The 17228-nt window shown below is 37.0% G+C and overlaps 3 protein-coding genes across 5 annotated transcripts; 1 reads left to right on the forward strand and 2 right to left on the reverse strand.

The window, feature by feature from the left end:
• Positions 1-4570: 4570 nt before the first annotated feature.
• On the reverse strand, positions 4571-8207 carry LOC111776368. The gene is made up of 2 exons (XM_023655801.1): positions 8070-8207; positions 4571-5168 (listed from the first exon to the last, which is right to left on the reverse strand). The coding sequence occupies exons 1-2, from the start codon at positions 8198-8200 to the stop codon at positions 4712-4714; spliced, it is 588 nt and encodes a 195-aa protein (XP_023511569.1). The 5' UTR covers positions 8201-8207; the 3' UTR covers positions 4571-4711.
• A 1665-nt stretch (positions 8208-9872) lies between these two features.
• Positions 9873-11206, forward strand: LOC111811877. 2 transcript variants are annotated; one of them, XM_023698916.1, is made up of 3 exons: positions 9873-10233; positions 10315-10359; positions 10445-11206. In XM_023698916.1, the coding sequence occupies exons 1-3, from the start codon at positions 9942-9944 to the stop codon at positions 10585-10587; spliced, it is 480 nt and encodes a 159-aa protein (XP_023554684.1). In that variant the 5' UTR covers positions 9873-9941; the 3' UTR covers positions 10588-11206. The 2 variants fall into 2 exon arrangements, with proteins under 2 accessions (XP_023554684.1, XP_023554685.1); XM_023698917.1 differs by having other exon boundaries at positions 10448-11206.
• Positions 11207-12069: 863 nt separating this feature from the next.
• LOC111811226 (protein SAMBA) lies at positions 12070-15724 on the reverse strand. Of its 2 annotated transcripts, none has more exons than XM_023697983.1 (3): positions 15379-15724; positions 14005-14115; positions 12070-12444 (listed from the first exon to the last, which is right to left on the reverse strand). In XM_023697983.1, the coding sequence occupies exons 1-3, from the start codon at positions 15524-15526 to the stop codon at positions 12362-12364; spliced, it is 342 nt and encodes a 113-aa protein (XP_023553751.1). In that variant the 5' UTR covers positions 15527-15724; the 3' UTR covers positions 12070-12361. The 2 variants fall into 2 exon arrangements, with proteins under 2 accessions (XP_023553751.1, XP_023553752.1); XM_023697984.1 differs by having other exon boundaries at positions 12070-12415; positions 15379-15720.
• Between the last annotated feature and the right edge of the window lie 1504 nt (positions 15725-17228).

Raw genomic sequence — 17228 nt, forward strand, 5'->3', positions numbered from 1 at the left:
GCGCCCATCCGACCACGCGAGGACCTAGACGAGTGCCATGATGCGACCAAGGAGAACGGTGCATCATCTAACACACCACACGAAGTGGGCATTGAAGACAAGTTGAGACATAAGCAAGATAGAGACATCGAGATGACAAGACGAGATGCGACATTGCATTGAGAGACCTTGGCTCGAGTAGAGGCAAGGTCGAGCCGAATGACTTGGCCTGGTGTAGAGGCAAGCCGGATGTGTCACAGACAATTGAACATGCACGCATAGGAGACATGTGTGGTTGAACATGCTTGGATTCCGCACAAGCGATGTTCGATTGGCGAAGACAAATCTCGCTTAAAGTCTGACGAAACCACAAAACTGGGGCGAAAAATCTATATGGGGGGAATTAAGCCCCAAACGTAATATAGCATAAGAAAATGTAAAAAACTTAATAAAATTTTACGAGAAACTTAACGATAGGGACTAAATTGTCATAAATCAATGATAAGAAATATTTTTTTGACCTAATTTTATACGATTCTCGCAACAAGTTTATCGATTTGGTTCATTTTTTATAAATACAAACTTCAATTTTCTCGAACTTGAAAAAGTAGAATCAAGGACAAAAAAAGAATGTAACATTTTTACCCTAATTTTGTACGACGCAAGCAACAAGCCTATCAACCTGATCCGTTTTCTACAAACACAAACTTCAATTTTCTCGAACTCGAAAAAGTAGAATCAAGGACAAAAAAAAAAATGTAACATTTTTACCTTCATTTTGTACGAGGCAGACAACAGACTTACCGACCTAATCCGTTTTCTACGAACACAAACCCTAATTTTCTCGAACTGGGAAAAGTTGACTCAAGGACAAAGAAAAAAAAAATGACATTTTTACCCTAATTTTGTATGACGTAGACAACATGTTTATTGACCTGATCTATTGTGTAAAAAGACATTTTTACCTTAATTTTGTACGATGCAGACAACAGACTTACCGACCTGATCCGTTTTCTACGAACACAAACCCTAATTTTCTCGAATTGGGAAAAGTTGACTCAAGGACAAAGAAAAAAAAATGACATTTTTATCCTAATTTTGTATGACGTAGACAACATGTTTATTGACCTGATCTATTCTGTAAAAGACATTTTTACCCTAAGTTTGTACGATGCAGACAACAGACCTACCGACCTGATTCGTTTTCTACGAACACAAACTCTAATATTCTCGAACTGGGAAAGTTGACTCAAGGACAAAGAAAAAAAAATGACATTTTTACCCTAATTTTGTACGATGCAGACAACAGACCTAACGACCTGATCCGTTTTCTACGAACACAAACCCTAATTTTCTCAAACTGGGAAAAGTTGACTCAAGGACAAAGAAAAAAAAAGACATTTTTACCCTAATTTTGTATGATGTAGACAACATGTTTATTGACCTGATCTATTGTGTAAAAGACATTTTTACCCTAATTTTGTACGACGTAGACAACGTGTCTATCGACCTGATCTATTGTGTATGAACACAATCTTCTATTTTCTCGAACCGGGAGACGTTCCGAGCCACAAATTTTTGAATTATGGTGATTGGGGACACATGAATTATGAAAAGCAAATAATAATATGGTGCAGAGGAGAAATTGGTTTGGTACAAAATAAATAATAAAACTCTGAGCAGAAATAATAATTATAACGCGGCATTTTCTGCATACAAATTTATGGGATTTACTATTTGGTCAAAAACCAACTCGAGCTACCATCATTTATCACTTCAACTTTGCCATTAAATTCTATGGTACAAACCTCATTGTCTATCTCATTTTTGTTCGAATTATTTTTTAATCCTTTTTTCTCGGGTGTGTTTTAGTTTCATCAAATAAACTCGAACAAAACCCTAAGCTCGAGGACAATTCAAGAACGGAGCCAAATTAGTGTATCGACTGAGAAACTATCGACTAAGCTATGAGTTTATAGTCTCTAAATTTTCACGTTTTGTATCTGATTAATAGGTCGTTGAATTTTGAAAAGTGTTTAGTGGGTGTCGTTGAATTTTGTGTTTCGTGTTTAATAGGTCTTTCAACTTTAAAAAATACCGAATGAGTTTCAAAGTTTTAAATTTTATGTTTAGTATTTATATTTTTCAAAAATCGATGAATTTATCGTTTAATAAGACAATTTTCAAGTTTGTATATAATAGATGTCACAATTTAGTGCAACTTATTTTAGTTTGAATTAGTTATGGAATATATGATATTCGTAATCTTCCAGAATATATTAGTTAGGAAATATATCTTAGATATCGTAATCAGTTGAATTTGAATAGTAGTATATTTTATTTTATTATCAGGATTTAGTTAGTTTATATTTTCTTCGTAGATATTATTTAGTATCTTGTATCCTATTTAAAGTTCGTGAATATCAATGAAGATTGAACATTTTCATCCCAATTCTTTTTCTAATTCTTAAATCTGTATTCTTTCGTTGAGTAATAATATTTTCATATCTATGCACACTTTTGAGTGATTTTTTTTTTTTTTAAAATTGAATAGGTTTAAAATCATCGGGATAAAATTGAATATATTCATATAATAGGGATTATTTATAAGGGTTTTATCAAATCATGGGGATAAAATTTTGACTTTTAAAATCATATGGGCCAAATTTATAATGTGAGATCCCGCATCGGTTGGAGAGGAGAACGACGCATTTCTTAAAAGGGTGTGGAAATCTTTTTCTAGTAGACACGTTTTAAAACCGTGAGACTGATAGCGATACATAACTGGCCAAGACGAACAATATTTGTTAGCGGTGGGCTCGGGCTGTTACAAATGGTATCAAAGCTAGACACCGGGCGGTGTGCCAATGAGGATGCTGGACCCTAAAAAGGGTTGATTGTGAGATCCCACGTTCATTCCTCTACGCGTTATAATTTAATCATTGTGATATTTGTCCTTAAACGGTAAAAAATATGGAATATATCCCTAAACTTTTTTTTAGTCGATATAGATTTTATGTTTAATAGGTTATTAATCTATTTGACATTTTAGAAAAGTCACAAACACAAAAAGTCAACTACAGGGGAGTTGACTTTTAATTTTCTTTAAAATACTTTTACAAAATCAATTAATGAAATTGGATATAAATTATTTAGTTTAAAATTATTATTATTAATATTAATAATTATTGTTATCCAGAACTTAAATGAAGTATATTGAATGTGAAAACTATATCCAAATTGGTTGATACCAAATTCGATCTCATGGGAATATATATATATACTTCAAAACCAATCTCAACAAACCCTATAACTTTATGGCAAAATTCATGTCTTAAAAGTTTGTATTTATTAATATAATTAATAATTTATTACTCAAATCCATCCATTTAAGTACAATATATATATATATGAACTATTGTAACTGGCAGATATTGTCTCGGACTTTTCCTTTCGGGGGAAGCTCTTCTATTGTCGGGACACATATGCGTCCCTGGCATAATAATCCTTCATGTGAGGATTTCAAGAATCCTTCTACTGGACTCTTGACTAGTTGGCTTAGGATTGACTTAGGATTTTCCGTAGGTTAGGATCATCTCAAAATCCTATTGATTGGAGCTTTCTCCAGACCTCCGGGAAAAGCATGAAAAAAAAAGGCTCGAATGGTACGATCCCTCCGTCACCCCAGAATGAAAGGGGCGATCTCGTAGTTCTTGGTCTGTGAAGATACGTTGTTAGGTGCTCCGTTTTATTTTCCCATTGAGGCCGAACCTAAACCTGTGCTCGAGAGATAGCTGTCCATATACTGATAAGGGATGTATGGATTCTCGAGAAGAGAGGAGCCGAGGTGGTCCCCCCCGGACCGCCCGGATCCCACGAGTGAATAGAAAGTTGGATCTACATTGGATCTCACCTGAATCGACCCATCTATCCTCCTGAGGAGAAGTTTGGTTTCAAACCCCGGTTCAAACAGGAGAAGTACGCCATGCTAATGTGCCTTGGATGATCCACATCTCAGGGTCAGGCGCTGATGAGCACATTGAACTATCCATGTGGCTGAGAGCCCTCACAGCCCAGGCACAACGACGCAATTATCAGGGACGCGCTCTACCACTGAGCTAATAGCCCGTCGTGCGGGCCTCCCGCTGGGGCCTGCTATGCCAAAAGCGAGAGATTGGGAGTCAATGATTCTCTGCCTAAGTGTGGGTTGTACGGTGAGTCAGGCCAGTTGTGCTATGACTCCCTTGGTTAGGCTCGCTCGAAATCTTTTTATACCCTTACTTCCCTTGTAAGGAAGGCCGACGAACGACTCGTCTTTCTACTTAAGGCATTTGCCACCAAGTTTACTTTTCCAGGATGTTACTGGATATGTACGTCATAATCTTTCACCAATTCTAGCTACCTTCTTTGTCTCATGTTTAACTCTTTCTGGGTGTATAAATATTTTAAACTCTTGAAGTCGGTAAAAATTTGGATTTTCTCTCCATACAGGTAGTGCGAAATGTTTCGTTCTCCTCGAACGGTGGGATCTCACAAATATAATGTATTTGTATAAAAAAATATGCAAAAATTTGATATAATGATACGGAGATTGTAATATCTTGCCATCTATCTGCTAGCTGCCTAAAATGTAAACACTACCTTTGGGATTTATTCAAAAGCAAACTCATGGCTTCCAAGAACATGTTCCAAACATTTTAAAACAAGAAGAAAATGAATACTATCTTCTCTTCTAGTTTCGGATCATCCATTGCTTAATATCGTCTCGAATACCGTGCTCGAAACGTCCTCTTCTATAATCTGTTTTCATTCCTTCAGAGCTACAAATGCTAAATTGTCTGTGTTGATTCATAGTCCCAGCAGGCTTTCGTTGCCTCATGATCATTGCAATGGTAGGGAAGGCCTTAGGCCATCCGTGTACTGATGAGGTAAATGATAGATATTTATCGACTTTCTGACCGATCGCTGCTCGAGTGCTGGCTCGATGTTTCATGTACGAGTTGGAGACCTGTTTTATCATTTTCATACCTGTGTCAGTGCCACTGGGATGTTGATGAATCCCAGCAGACGGTTTCATTCGATTAAGCCATTGCGAAATCCAGCTGCTAACATTCCTACCAACTTTTATGTCACGATGCTCAATGGTCCAGTGAGCTTTCAGAGTAACGTCGAATATGGCTCGTGTTCGTCTGCAGTAAGGAAAACGTGCATACGAGCAGTTAAAGAAAAAAAAAAAAACCAGTTCAGACTAGCAGCAAAGATATAGGAATTAATCCTGAAGTTATTATGGAATTTTGGTGAGTTTATCGAGAACCACCCAAACTCACTCCTAGTAGATATTGTCCTCTCAGCTTTTCCCTTTGGGCTTCTCCTCAAGGTTTTAAAACACGTCCACTAGGGAGAGGTTTTCATACCCTTATAAAAAATGTTTCGTTCCCCTTTCCAAACGATGTGGGTTCTCAGAATCCACCCCCTTCCAAACCCAGCATCCTCGTTTGCATTCGTTCCACTCTTCAATCGATGTGGGATCTCAGAATCCATCCCCTTCGAGGCCCAGCAGCCTCGTTTACACTCGTTTCCTTCTCCAATCGATGTGGGATCTCACAATCCACCCCTTTCGGAACCCAGCATCCTCGCTGGCACTCGTTCCCCTCTCAAATCGATGTGAGATCTCACAATCCACACCCCCCTTCGAGGCTCAGCGTCCTCGCTGGCACATTGCCCGGTGTTTGGCTTTGATATCATTTGTAATAGCCCAAGCCCACTGCTAGCAGATATTGTCCTCTTTGGGCTTTCCCTTTCAGGCTTCCACTCAAGGTTTTTAAAACACGTCTGTTAGGAAAAAGTTTCCACACCCTTATAAAGGGTGTTTCGTTCTCCTCCCCAACCGACGTAGGATCTCACGTATTGGTAGAAGTGAAACGCTCGGCATTGCATCACTCAATATGAAAGAATCGGTTTCATTGCAGCAATTTGTTCCATATTCTAGACATTGTTCTAAATAACAAATTTAGCATTAGAAAACTGTGAAGGAAAAGAGGACCACTAACAACCCCAAAATATGCCCCGGTGGGAGGGACTCGACATGTTTGAAGACGTCTCCAAAATTTGGGAAGCAAACCCTTTACGTTAGGCAACAAATTAAAATATTTAGAAGGTGTGAGATCCCACGTCCGTTGAAGAGGAGAACGAAGCATTTTTTATAAATGTGTGGAAACCTCTCCCTAACAAATGCATTGTAAAACTTTGAGGGGAAATTCAAAAGGGAAAGCCCAAAGAGAACGATATCTAATAGCGGTGGGCTTGAACTATTACAAATGGCAACAGAGTCAGGCACTGGGTGGTGGGCCAACAAGGACATTGGGCCCCAAGGGGGTGGATTGTGAGATCTCACATTGGTTTGAGAGGGGAACAAAGTATTTCTTGTAAGGGTGTGGAAAACTCTCCCTAACAGATGCGTTTTAAAACCTTGAGAAAAAATCGAAAAGGAAAAGTCCAAAGAGGACAATATCTGTTAGCGGTGGGCTTGGGCTGTTACAAATGGTATCAGAGCCAGACACCGGGCGTTGTGCCAGCGAGGACGTGGCCCCCAAAAGAGATGGATTGTTAAACCTCAGGTACGAACAGTCAACAGTTATCAGGTTGAAACTTCACTAACTTAATCACCCAATTGCCCACACCCTACGACTCTACAGAGAAAATGAAGACCCGAAAAATTCCACATCTAAGACCATATATATCTTCCATACAATACAATAAATAAGTCCAACTATTCCACCAGAATGCTACTATGCAAATGTAAAGGCTTCAATCCAGTAACCATAAACAAAACATATTAAGAATAATTAGTTCACATCCTAAACCGATTGCTAGTAGATATTGTCCTCTTTGGGCTTTTCCTTTCGGGCTTCCCTTCAAGGTTTGAAAAACGCGTCTGCTAGAGAAAGGTTTCTACACCTTTATAAAGAATGCTTTGTTCGTTCTCCTCCCCAACCGATGTGGGATCTCACAATCCACTCCTCTTTGGGGCCAACATCCTCGCTGGCACTCGTTCCTTTCTCCAATTGATGTGGGACCCCCAATCCACTCCCTTCGGGACCCAACATCCTTATTGGCACAACGCCTTGTGTCCAACCCCCTTTGGGGCTCAACCTCCTCGCTGGCACATCACCCGGTGTCTAGCTCAACCCACCACTAGCAAATATTGTCCTCTTTGGGCTTTCCCTTTTGGGCTTCCCCTCAAGGTTTTTAAAACGTGTTTGCCAGAGAGAGGTTTCCACACCCTTATAAAGAATGTTTTGTTATCCTCCCCAACCGATGTGGGATCTCACAATCCACCCCTTTCGGGGCCCAGCGTCCTTGCTAGTACTCATTTCATTCTCCAATTGATGTGGGACCCTCCAATCCACCCCCTTCGAGGCCGAGTGTCCTTACTGGCACACTGCCTCGTGTCCACTCCCCTTTAAGGCTCAGCCTCTTCATTGGCACATCGCCCGGTGTCTGGCTCTAATATAATTTGTAACAGCCTAAGCCCACCGCTAGCACATATTGTCCTCTTTGGGCCTTCCCTTTTGGGATTCCCCTCAAGATTTTTACAATGCGTCTGTTAGGGAGAGATTTCCACACCCTTATAAAGAATGCTTCATTCTCCTCCCCGACCGAAATGGATCTCACATTTTGTTTAATGCGAAGGGCTGGATTCTGTAACAAATCCCAGGTGCAAAGCAAGAGTATTAACGATGGTAAGTCTAGCATATTAAGCCCAAAATCATGTTTCACAAGGACACATATCCATATCCTTGATATGTGAATGAACATTCCAAAATCCAGATCAATAGTTACGGAAGTCTTATGCAATATCACTAACATCCTCAACTTCCAGATTTTTTCAACCAAAAGATATCGAACAACTTTCATCATCGAAACAAGACATTGAAACATCCATCACATACTAATCAAATAACGACTTCAATTCAAATCCTACAGAATCAAGTGGAAAATAAAGGCGTTGAACGAGACAATGCGCAGAAGCATTCAGAAGCATTAAGATCAAGAAAATACGAAGAACATAAGAAAGAAGGGGCAAATACCGGTGAAGAAATCGACGAATCCGAGGGTGGTTGGGGGATACAAGACGCCGCTGAGTCTTCAAAACGAGCTTAAATGTTTTCTTGAGCCCCAAGAAATAGGCTGTTGCCAGTGCAATCTCCCATAACACCATTTTCCCTCGCTCTGTTCATCTTCTTTTTTCTTTGGTTTTATTGAAATTCCGGTTTGGGCCTGAGCCTGGTCCAAATGGGCTTTAAAATAAAAGCCCAATATAAATAATTAAAAAAAATAATAATTATATGGAGGAATTTTTTTATTTTTTTATTTTTATTTTATATAACGTCGGAATCAAAACTATGACTTTAAAATGATAATTATTTTATTCAATAACTACGAGTTTAGATATTTAAATATCCAACATAGAGAAAAAAAATATATTAATTATCGTTGAGCCATGCTCATTTCAATAACTTTAAAATGATAATTGATGTCTTATTCATTCAGCTACGTTCTTTCCTTAAAATGATAATTGATGTCTTATTTATTAATTTACATTCTCGGTTAAAATTTTGTGTACAGTCACTGTTATAAAGATTTCTCGCACATTGCTCTACGATAAACATTTTTTATTGAAAATAAATATAAAAAATAACTAAGGCATTTTAGATCGGGTGACCACTATCATGAAGAGCATAAACTTAGCTCTCGAAAGTAATTTTCATATTAGTTTTTATCTCAAATAAACTATGGATCGAGTAGAATGGAGAGTAAAAAAATATTTTTACGAGTCTATTATAATTTTTTAAAATAACAAATTAGTATATATTATATAATTTGAGGTTTAAATTAATGAAATTAAACATTTAAAGTTAAAATTTATTTATTTTTTTCTGGAAAAACTATATAAATATTTTAAATTACCCACCAACAAAAGGACAAATTAGCTTAAATAAATAAATATATATATATATATAATCATAATAATCATAAAAATATTTAAATTAATAAATAAGTAATTAATTGAAATAAGAATAAATTATAAGAGTAAAGACAAATAATTTAAATAAAAAGTGAAAATATATTTTTTTTTATTTTTTATTTTTAAAATATTATTTCAATTAAAAAAAATAAAACACCCTACTAAATTTAAAAATATTTTTAATGTTCATATAATTTATAAAAATTCATATTTAAAAAATATATTTATGGACTAAATAATAAATAAAATATAATTTTAATTTTGATTTATTTAACTTATTCCTCTATATATATATAAGCTAAATTAATAAAAATACTGTGTAATACTTACACTTTCAAAAGTTTCAATAATATCTTACTACAAAAAAATTAAAAAATATCCTTACAGTTAGTTCTAGAGGGAATCGGTAATATAATTTTAAAATGTTTCAAAAATGCTTAAGAAATGCTCGAGTTTTCAAAAGTTTCCTTAACGCCCTTAAATTTTTTTAAAACTTTAAAAATATCTTAAATTTGTTTAAAAACTTCAAAAAAAAATATAATTACTAATAGTACATATGAGGCGTCCATAGACGATTTTTGTCCATATTGACGCTCAAAAAATTTTTTTTAAAGGTAAATGATGTTAATACTACTTTAAAAAAAATTCGGATATTTTTTAAAAATAGTACGTATTTTTTAATTTTCTCAAAAAAAAAAAATATATATATATATATTTGTTAACAATTCAAAGGTTTTTTTTAAATAAAAAATTTAAAGATATTATTAAAATTATTAAAATTTTAAAAATATTTTAAAAATAAAATATGGACTTAATGTCACGTTAAAATCAAACGAGAGACAAATGGAAAAAATATGGAAAACAAGACAAAATGTTATAATTGCCTTTTAGTGAGCAAACATCGCCTTTCTCTCTCTACCTCTCTCTCTCTACAATGCAAAGGCAATCTCTAGGCTCACCAGTTTCCAAGCTCCACGGCCATGGCGCCGGAGCCAAATCCGATCAACTTCCGGCCGACGATCCAAAGCGCAAGAAGCATTCTCCATCTTCTTCCTCAATTGTCATCTACGACGGACAAGACGACGAGAAAGTCTCTAAATCTTTCCGATTCTCATTTCCATCGCCTTCTCCTCCGCGGCAGGAGAACCTCGTTCACGCCATCCCTATCCTTACCATTATCTGCTTCCTCATCCTTTACATCTTCTCGCACACTCCTTCGCAGTCAGGTACCTTCAATCGCTCCTTATTTCGCTTTACTTTCAATCTAATCGATCGTCTAGGTTAATATTCTGTTTCGATTTTTTCAGATTTGGCTCAGTTTCATGGATTCAAACATCCTTCTGAACAATTAGGTATAATGTAGTAGAGGATTTTGCTAATTGAGGCATTCTCTGTGTAATTTCTGTAATTGAACCTTTGGATTTGGTGTTTTACTAGCAGAAATCAAAGCCGATGGAGACGAACTTATTGTGCCGAAGCAAGGCAACATTCTGGCGATTCAGAGTTTCCGTAACCTAAAAGAGATCGTAAAATCATCCTCTCATAAATCTCGCTCTCCGAGGAAACTCGCGGATTTCTAAACTCCGCATTTCCGATCATCTGAACTTCCGGTAAAATCTCACTGACCTCGTTTTCGCCGTACGGCTTCACTCGCCGCCGCGTGTGCTTCTGTACATCAAATACTCCGCCGGATCAAATCGTCTTTATTCCATTTCCTTTTAGTTTTCCAAGTTTTTTTGTCGGCGCTTCTGTAACTTCCGTTTAGATACTATAATCTTAAATCTAAACAAAGAATGAGTAAATAAATAGTTGATCAGAAAACAGAACCAGTTACCGAAGCACCGATAGATAGTTCACGTGAACTTCCGACGCCGGCGCGGCGGATACGAAAGTGGAATCCAGCTGGAGCATATTTACTGCTATTTTCGATTTTCCGAATCGGACCGTTACAGAATTGGGAGAAGGGCCAATACGCCAGTTGGAAAATACTGGCGTAGCTGCGGGAGTCAGGTTCTTTCTTCCTATCAAATTTACTTTTAGGCCCTCTATCTATTGCCTATTTATCTTTAGGCCCTCCGTCTATTGCCTATTTATCTTTAGGCCCTCCGTCTACTGCCTATTTATCTTTAGGCCCTCTGACTATTGCCTATTTATTTTTGGAAATTTTGGGTGATCGGGACATCTTGCCCCGTTTTATTATTCATTTCTTCCAAATTTTCTATCAAAATTTTCTATTTATTTTTGTTAGGATCAAAGTTTCGATCTCATATTTTAAAAGTGTTGGGTATAATTGAAATCAATCTCATAATTAATTTTGATAACATAATTTGACTATAAGAGCCAAATTTGAGTTTGGTATATATCACTAAAAAAATTACTAGAAGAAATTATTGGATTAAATCACCACAATATGATGAGCAATTTTAGGTATTTCAAATTTATATCTAATAATTATTAGTAGTTTTTATATCTATATGTTGAAGATCTCACATATGAAGAGAGTTTTTTGATTTTATGAGATACACGAGTTACTTTTCTCATTATCTTGTGACTTTGAGATGTAATATATTAAGTAAAATTTTAATTCTATGTCTATTTTTTTATCATATCGTAACGAACGTATACGTTGTATTAATTGAGTTGTGATAGGTAAACCTAAAAGCATATCAAAATAGTGGTTAGGTATAAAATTTGAAAGCATTCAACAAATGGAAAAAGCCAAATTCATGGAAGAAAGAATGGTTAATACACACAAGGAAGCCAAGATGATTATTGGGTTCTCCAATTTGTGTTTGGCAAGTTTTGTTTTCTTCTTTCTTACCCACATCTTTCTCTCTAAATCTTTAACACTTGACCACGAAAGCTAAAATATTTAGTTCTATTAGAAAATCTATTTTCAAAATATGACGTATTAGGTAAAATTTGATAAAAGAGATGACATAATTGTTTTAATTTGATTCTGTATGAGTCTAGTTTTTAAGCTTTTAAGATTATTATTACGACTTATTTTGAGACTAAGAGGTATAATCGAAATTGGATAAGTAAAAAGGCACTGCAGAGGATTATAGGGTTAATTTAATTTAACGTTCAAAACCTCGATTCAAGCGCCATAGGTCGAACTCTTCATATAAATACATCACCTATTCGAATAGAAAAACGAGGAAGATAAAAAATTATCCTAACATGTGAAGCAAGGTTTGATTTTGACAAGCATTTGCAAACCCTTAAACAGGTAAAGAAAAATTAAAAATAGAATAGAAGGATTAGTTGATTGGATTGTGGGAATGAGGCTGAAGAACTCTACTGAGGAACTCTACTGAAGAACTCTACTGAAGAACTCTACTGAGATTATGATCAAGCTGGCCCATTATCTTGTTTTCTCTTCTGTCTTTTTGAGGAAATGAGCACCTGATATGGAATTGCATGGCAATTAGCACCTTGAAACCGCAAAAGTAGAGTAGTCAAGCATATATGGCAATAGTTGCATTCAACAACTGAAATCAATAGCTGAAAACTAAACATCCATCACTAGAGCTCTTACACACTAATCTTCCAAGTCAATGGCGTGTGCATGTGTAACAGCTCAAGCTCACCGCTAGTAGATATTGTTCTCTTTGGGTTTTCCCCCCTCAAGGTTTTTAAAACGCGTCCACTAGGGAGAGGTTTCTACACCCTTATAAAGAATGTTTCATTATCCTCTCCGATCGACGTGGGATCTTACAATCCACCCCCTTTTGGGACCCAGCATTCTCACTAACACTCGTTCTCTTCTCCAATCGACGTGGAACCCTCCAATCCACCTCCCTTTGGGGCCTAGCATACTTACTGGCACACTGCCTCGTGCACACCCTCCTTCAGGGCTCAACCTCCTCGTTGGTACATCGTTCGGTGTCTGGGTCTGATACTATTTGTAACAGCCCAAGCTCACCGTTAATAGATATTGTCCTCTTTGGGCTTCCCTTTTCGGGTTTTCCCTCAAGGTTTTTAAAACGAGTCCACTAAGGAGAGATTTCCACACCCTTATAAAGAATGTTTCGTTCTCCTCTCCAACCAATGTGGGATTTTACAATCCACCCCCCTTCTAGACCTAGCATTCTCGCTGGCACTCGTTCCCTTCTCCAATCGATGTGGAACCCCCCATGTCCACCCCCTGTCTGGCTCTAATACTATTTGTAATAGCCCAAGTCCACCACTAGCAGATATTGTCCTCTTTGGGCTTCCCTTTCAAGCTTCCTCTGAAGGTTTTTAAAACGCGTCCATTAGGGAGAGGTTTCCACACCTTTATAAAGAATGTTTCGTTCTCCTCAACCGATGTAAGATCTTACCGCATTTGCTTCTTTGCATATGTAATTCAAAGGACAGACTATGCTCACACATGTCAAGATGCATACAAGGGCTATACTGTTACATCGGTATGCATCACATACATCGGTGAACAAGCAGACTATGCTCACACATGTCAAGATGCATACAAGGGCTATACTGTTACATCGGTATGCATCACATACATCGGTGAACAAGCAGACTATGCTCACACATGTCAAGATGCATACAAGGGCTATACTGTTACATCGGTATGCATCACATACATCGGTGAACAAGCAGACTATGCTCACACATGTCAAGATGCATACAAGGGCTATACTGTTACATCGGTATGCATCACATACATCGGTGAACAAGCAGACTATGCTCACACATGTCAAGATGCATACAAGGGCTATACTGTTACATCGGTATGCATCACATACATCGGTGAACAAGCAGACTATGCTCACACATGTCAAGATGCATACAAGGGCTATACTGTTACATCGGTATGCATCACATACATCGGTGAACAAGCAGACTATGCTCACACATGTCAAGATGCATACAAGGGCTATACTGTTACATCGGTATGCATCACATACATCGGTGAACAAGCAAGGGGGAGGAAGGTTAAATAAGAGTGCAGAATGCAGAATGAGGAAGTCAGATCTAGTTGAATAGTTGACCTTGTCGTGACATAAGGTTGATACGAGAGCGAGGACCTTCAAACATCCAGTTATCATCATCCAGAGATTTGACCTCCTTGTTCAGTGCAGCCATTATATTAGATTTAAGAGCTGCAACGCACAGATAATTCAAACCTTACTCACTACAAGAGGAAGTGCTTCATTCATTAACCAAAATGCATAGCAAAAAGACATTATAATGTTCAATTAAAACTCTTATCCACTACCCCTCTTAATCAACAAACGCCCAAATATAACACAAGTGGGAAACATCAAAACATTTCAACAGAAGATCTATATTGTATTTTACCTGGAAATGTTTCACAAAATTGAGAAAGAATAAGAATGGATCATCTCCCTCTTAACTCTTTATGTAAATTCACGCTACTGCATACTAAATGAAGGTGAAATTTATAAAAGAAAAACTCCATTAGGGCACATAAAATCATTTTCTTTTGTCCGGGGGTGGGATACCATTGTTAGGAATAATGACTCTTCACAATGGTATGATATTGTCCACTTTGAGCATAACCTCTCGTGGGTTTGCTTTGGGCTTCTCCAAAAGGCCTCGTATCAATGGAGATAGTATTCCTTACTTATAAACGCATGATCAATCTCTTAATTAGCCGACGTGGGACTCCTCTCCCAAGAATCCTCAACCACTATCTGGTTACTCACTACATTAAAGACTAGTTAGATTTTGGTTTTCAATGATGTTTCAAACGACCAAGTACCAACTAAAAAATTCACTACCTTCTCTGTAGTTCTAGTTAGAAGCCGCATCATTCATGACAGAGTAAGCCACAATGGTATGATATTGTCCACTTTGAGCATAAGCTCTCATGGCTTTGCTTTGGGCTTTCCCAAAAAGCCTCGTACCAATGGAGATAGTATTCCTTGATTATAAACCAATGATCATTCCCTAAATTAGCCGATGTGGGACTTTCATCATCCAACACCTCTTACCATGTCGTAAACTCAAAAAAGTATTTTCAAATTTTCTAGCCTTGTTCTTATTTCCCCATCCCTTAAATTTTTAGTTAGTATGTATATCTATGTCCACCGACGACTACATGTTTCTCGTCGTATATTGGTGGAAGAACATAGCATTTTCGTCAGTTGATCAGTTCCCCAGCAATCAAATCAAGGCCTAAAGAAATCTAAAAGGCACAAAACAACACGAACTGATTTACAAGAACAAAAGTAGAAACATCAACAACATTGTTTTGGAGTTGAAGTAACCATGAAACAAACACACGATCTTGAAAGAAATTTTATACCTAAGGAAGCAGGAAAATCAGAATCAGATTCCCAAGTTTAAGAACATCGCTGGAACGACGAAGAGCTAAGAAGGAGGATCAAAAGGAAACTAACCGCTCATGGCCTCGTCCTTGCGCTCTTGTAAGGAAACCAAATTGGCGGGGAAGCGAAAATCGTCAAGAGACATTGCAGCATTAGTGGTACACCTTCCGGCAACCGGTGTGGTAGAAATGGAAGAATTAGCCGGCGACGAGGTATTCATTGCGATCCCAAATTTCGTATGAACTAAGCCCTAGAACTGTACAGGAATGAGAAATCAAATCAACGTTTAGGAACAAGTAAAACAGCAAATGCAACGAAGGGGTCTGAGAGGAAAATTGAGCAATGGAGATCGGAGAAGATAAGGGTTTTGAATTTCTGCTGTCAATTTGAAGCGCTTCGAGGATTTATATACACGACCATTTATTTTTTAAACTTGAGATACAAATAGACGAGAGTAGACCGGTTGGGGTAACTCCCACTCTTATGAGATAAGATCGTTCTTCCACGATCTCTTCCGCTCGATGTCTGATTCTGGTACCATTTATAACCGTCCAAGTCTACTGCTAACCGATATTCTGATACCATTTATAACAGCTCGATGTCTGATTCGGGTACCATTTATAACAACCTAAGTCTACTGCTAACAGATATTCTGATACCATTTATAACAGCTCAAGCCTACTGCTCGATGTCTAATTCCGGTACCATTTATAACAGCCCAAGCCTACTGCTAACAGATATTCTGATACCATTTATAACATCTCAAGCCTACTGCTAATAGATATTATCCTTTCTATTGCTAACAGATATTCTCCTTTGTGTTTCATGTCTGATTCTCATACCATTTATCTTATTCTGATACCATTTATAACCGCCCAAGCCTACTCCGCCCAAGCCTACTGCCTACCTACTGCTAACAGATATTATCTGTGTTACATGTTTGATTCTGATACCATTTATAACAGCCCAAACCTCTTACTGCCTACTAACAGATAATTCTGATACCATTTTATAACAGTCCAAGCCTACTGCTTACGACTAACAGATATTATTCTTATCGGTTGATTTTAAAGCTCATTTACTTGAGAGGTTTTCTACCTTAAAGGTAAATTTTAAAATTTAGAAATTAAGCTTATAAATTAACCTATAATTTTAATTTATATAAGTTTCGTAAAAATAATTAAATTTCACTTAGATTCTAACATTTATTCAATTTATAATGATTCATCTATTAATTTTAATAAAATAAAAAATTGAAAAATCTTCATAGTTCCAATAACATTACGTTTTAAACTAATTTTGATGCACAAATTAAAATTTTAATAATTTTTTCAAAAACTTTTTTTTAAAGATTTTTCTTTTTCCCAAACTCACAATTTCTTACCAACCTTAGTTTTTTTTTTAAAGAATTGAAAAAAAAAAATTAGCATATAACTATTCAAAATAATGATGATAACAACATAACATTTTAACTATTATACTTAATTACCATCCAAATATTTATTTGGATACATTTATTGTGATATCTTACATGGAGAGGGAAACGAAGCATTCTTTATAAGAACATAAGAACATGGAAACCTCTCCCTAGCAAACACGTTTTAAAATCGTTAGACTAACAATAATAAGTAACAAGCCAAAGCAGACAATCTCTGCTAGTGGTGGACTTGAGCTGTTACTAATGGTATCAGAGTTAGGCACGGAGCGGTGTGTCGGCGAGAACGTTAAGTCCCAAATAGGGGTGGATTGTGTGATCCCACATCAATTGGAGAGGGGACGAGTGCCAGTGAGGATGTTGGGCACTGAAAGGGATGGATTGTGAGATCCCACATCGGTTGGAGAGGGAAACGAAGCATTCTTTATAAGGGTGTGGAAACCTCTCCTTAACATACGCATTTTAAAACCGTGAGGCTGACGGCGAT

The sequence above is a fragment of the Cucurbita pepo genome, chromosome LG15, assembly GCF_002806865.2.
Source record: "Cucurbita pepo subsp. pepo cultivar mu-cu-16 chromosome LG15, ASM280686v2, whole genome shotgun sequence".
Classification (NCBI taxonomy): domain Eukaryota; kingdom Viridiplantae; phylum Streptophyta; class Magnoliopsida; order Cucurbitales; family Cucurbitaceae; genus Cucurbita; species Cucurbita pepo.

Bases quoted from the DNA above. Each gene is read 5' to 3' on its own strand.
- LOC111811226 (XM_023697983.1), bottom strand. From the start codon at position 15,526: ATGAATACCTCGTCGCCGGCTAATTCTTCCATTTCTACCACACCGGTT. The intron at 14,116-15,378 runs GTTAGTTTCCTT...TGTGCGTTGCAG, and splicing joins CAAGGACGAGGCCATGAGCG to CTCTTAAATCTAATATAATG. The intron at 12,445-14,004 runs GTCAACTATTCA...TGCGGTTTCAAG, and splicing joins CAACCTTATGTCACGACAAG to GTGCTAATTGCCATGCAATT.
- LOC111776368 (XM_023655801.1), bottom strand. From the start codon at position 8,200: ATGGTGTTATGGGAGATTGCACTGGCAACAGCCTATTTCTTGGGGCTC. The intron at 5,169-8,069 runs GTATTTGCCCCT...TCCTTACTGCAG, and splicing joins ATTCGTCGATTTCTTCACCG to ACGAACACGAGCCATATTCG.
- LOC111811877 (XM_023698916.1), top strand. From the start codon at position 9,942: ATGCAAAGGCAATCTCTAGGCTCACCAGTTTCCAAGCTCCACGGCCAT. The intron at 10,234-10,314 runs GTACCTTCAATC...CGATTTTTTCAG, and splicing joins GCACACTCCTTCGCAGTCAG to ATTTGGCTCAGTTTCATGGA. The intron at 10,360-10,444 runs GTATAATGTAGT...GTGTTTTACTAG, and splicing joins ACATCCTTCTGAACAATTAG to CAGAAATCAAAGCCGATGGA.